The sequence below is a fragment of the Nematolebias whitei genome, chromosome 2 (assembly GCF_014905685.2).
Source record: "Nematolebias whitei isolate Nwh7 chromosome 2, NemWhi1, whole genome shotgun sequence".
Classification (NCBI taxonomy): Eukaryota; Metazoa; Chordata; class Actinopteri; order Cyprinodontiformes; family Rivulidae; genus Nematolebias; species Nematolebias whitei.
The window spans coordinates 48,657,453-48,660,874 of NC_056499.1; the positions used below are offsets into that span (position 1 = coordinate 48,657,453).

Genomic DNA, 3,422 nt, shown 5'->3' on the forward strand with positions numbered 1-3,422 from the left:
TACATCAATCTATAGCAATGGTCTGGACAAGCAAAACCTTGTTTACCATTTGACCTTGATTTGTGACCTTGACTTTGGAGCTGGAGCGATGAAAAATACACGTGACATTCTGTCAAGTGATGATGCACAAGTGCATCAACTTTTCTTTAATTATCTATTGTGGATCTGAAGTTACGGGCAGAACCATTTGCTGTTCCAACTCCACTGAACTGTTCTGCTTAATCAGAAAAACAAGACCATTTGGACTTAAATGGACATTGACATAAGTGACTTTAGGTGGACTTTTCTTTACATTTGCACAAACATATACACACAGACATACACTCCAGGGTTGATGTGGAAAAACGGCAAAGGCTGTTTCAGTCAATGTTCTTCTCTTTGGTGTTTTTTTTAAAGTGGGCAGAAGCGTCCACCTAAAGTGCTCTATTTGGTACAGTAAGTCTGTCATGGTTCTAAATAAACTTGAATGTCTTTTTTTAATGTGGCCAGTTTCAAATGAGGTTGAAACTCCAAACAATCAAGTTTTACCACCAGCCAATGACGCCACACCTGAAATCCATTATGCCATCATCTTCAGGGTTCATTAATGAAACATGCCAAGTGAATCAGTATTAGTATACGCCTCATTTCTGGACACAAACTAGTCCCTCCTTCTCAGTTCTGCAGGTTGTTTGGGACCTCTGTTGCTACAGAGTCTTTCGAGTGGTCTCAGCAGCTCATCCTCTCTGGGTCGGTACGGCACCACATAGCTGTCCTCCTCCAGCAGGATGCGGTTTAACGTGTTCTCATAGTTAATATGGCGCCGCACCATCAGTATGTACTGTTTCCCTACCTCCAGGTTTGGGCAGTCACACAGATTTGGGACCCACAGGAACTCCCGATGCTCCAGGCGAAAGCGGTTTCGATATGTGTGGATGATCTGGACATCGTATCGAGTCTCCTCACCTCTGTATAGCTTCCCAAAAACTCTAGCCCGAAACACTAAAAATACATAATGGGTTAGTATGTTGTAACAAATTACCAAGGTATAAAAGGTTAAAGAAGCACTTTTATTATTTTTTTTTTTTTTTACTTGATTTATGAACTTAGAATGATCTCAATTTAAACAATCACAGAAAAATTCTCATGAACGAGTCAAGCCCTCAACTACTCAGAGTGGGTCTTAATTGAGAGCAAATTTCTAAGACAAATCAAACCTGTTGTTGTTTTCATAATTTAAGCAAATGCTGTATTTTTACTTCTTACTTTGAGCGAGACGGTCATTTAGGTTTGTCCCCACATGACTGACTGAATAACGTTCATGTTGTGTAGCTAACTGATCGGTTTCTGCTAAAATGCCTTACAGCTGAACATCTGAGTCTGTCAGGGGTTTTATTGTCTTTTAATGTCAAGGTGGGTTCTGGTGGAGGACAGAGGTTTTTTGGCTAACAGCTCTAAGTCAGCTCCTAAGAGCTGGTTTTGAGCTGGCTCAACTAAAAACCATTAAAGCTATTATTAGTAGACAGTTAAAGATCGTCAGTCATCTGTTGCTGAGTTTCCAGAGTCATCAGTTCCTAAGTCTCAGAGTCTTGAGTCCCCAGAGCCTCCATAGCCTCTACGCCTCAGGCCTACAGGGTTCTCATGCACTTGACCACCAGGGTCTTTGCAACTCAGTTCTCTTGGGCATCATGCCTTCCTCCTTGTGTGAGAGGTTTGAAGATGACACATTTCCCACTCCTGGGCCATGCATGAGCTGTCTCACTGGTCTGTACTGTTCCCAGGCTGGCCACACAACTTCAGTTGTCAGTCTGGACGGTTTCCAAGCCGACCACTCGAGTCTTGTCCCCAGTATAGACCATCCACCCAAACCATGTTTCCTGTGTGGGCAAACCCTGGGCTGTCCACCTGAATTTTGTCTCCTGCCTGGATGCGACTCACTCCCTCCTCCAGATCTGTCTCCTGCCTGGACATGCCTTGGTCTGTCCACCAGAGCTCTTTGTATTGGACTGTTTTTGCCCCAGACTTTGATGCTCCAGTGGATTTTTGTTTATTGTATTCTTATGATTTGTGTTATTCCTCTGTCCATGTCCCCCTCCTCTCTCTTGTCAGAGTAATATCTTTTTGCTTTGGGACATCGCCCCTTAGAGACAGGGCACTGTCAGGATTGGAATCAATTCACTTTTCCTCAGTCAGTTCCTGCTCCTCAGCTCCTGCTCCACCCTCTCACACCTGTTCCTAGATGCCGAGGTGTTTCCACTCCGCTCATTATGACCCTGTTCATAAAGTCCTTCAGCTTTCAGCTCACATTCAGTCTGGCATTTTATGTGCTTCATGCCACGTCCAGTCTTGAGTTTTGTTTGTTTGTATCTAGTTGCTGCCACACCAGACTTTTTTTTCTGGGTCCAGCTCCTACAAACTGTGACATGAGCTGCTTTTAGAATTCAGAAATCCACTTTCATACGAATCCTGCTCTGAACAGGTGGTAGCTTGACTCTTCTAGTCCCTGTTTCTCTACACAAAGATCCCCCTCGACTGCTGTCTATCGAGGTAAGACTTTGATGCCTTGAAAGCATCTTACACAAACCTCGTTAAAAACCTTTAAAGTTCAACCTTACCGAAGTCCTTTAGGCAGTACTGTTTCTGACGTTCCCTTCGACCTTTAACTCGCCGACATTTTCCACAGTGTCCTGAGTGACAAACCAAGAACTAAGTTAAAAAGAATAAGCCTGCGATAAAACAAGTTTTATTGGAACACATTAATGTTTTTCTGTCTTTTTACATGTAGTACATTTTCAAATTGTACTATTGAATAAATAATCATTTTAATGTAATACAATTCTAAAAGAAGCTGAAATCAGTTCAATACAAGTTTCAATAAATGTATTTTTGTGTCTTCATAACTGACAGTACAGTGTGCTGGAGCTCCGTGTCATGATGCACCACATTTAGCTGAATATGTTGGTTTTTATACTGTTGAATGTTTGATAAAGTAAAGTAAGTAGAAATTTCTATACTGCACCACAAGTTAAATAAATTGTACCCATAATGCCTGAACACTGAAGTCAAAGTGTCAGAGTGTCACGAGTAGCTGAGATGTTGTGATGAACATACTTCCAGGTGAGGCCTGAGGGAGGAGGTTTTTGTGGTTTTCCTGCCGCCCCAGACGAGCCGTGGGCTGTCGAGGAGGCTGCTGGTGACTGTGGTGAAGAGGCTGCCGTGGGTTCTTTAAAAGTTTTAAAACTAGAAGATAAAAACGAACAAATATATTTAATAAAGTGTCAACATCAACTACTTTATATACAATATGTATAGAGTTTAAAAAAATGCTGAACACAAGGAATATACAGTAATGATCATGAAGGTGCAGCTGATATGAAGTGTCACAAGAGACTGGACATGGTGCATGGGCCACATGTGACCCTTCATTCTATGGTCCGTGGAGG

The 3,422-nt window shown here is 42.2% G+C and overlaps 1 protein-coding gene across 1 annotated transcript in view; it reads right to left on the reverse strand.

Annotated features, from left to right (window-relative positions):
- Positions 1–379: 379 nt before the first annotated feature.
- Positions 380–3,422, reverse strand: part of adamtsl5 (ADAMTS like 5) — a 14,195-nt gene continuing 11,152 nt past the window's right edge. The window contains exons 4-6 of the mRNA XM_037692186.1: positions 3,091–3,219; positions 2,595–2,666; positions 380–981 (exon numbers count right to left, since the gene is read on the reverse strand). Of these exons, the coding sequence (XP_037548114.1) occupies positions 641–981; positions 2,595–2,666; positions 3,091–3,219 (542 nt within the window). The 3' untranslated portion in view covers positions 380–640. The remainder of the gene's footprint in view (positions 982–2,594; positions 2,667–3,090; positions 3,220–3,422) is intronic.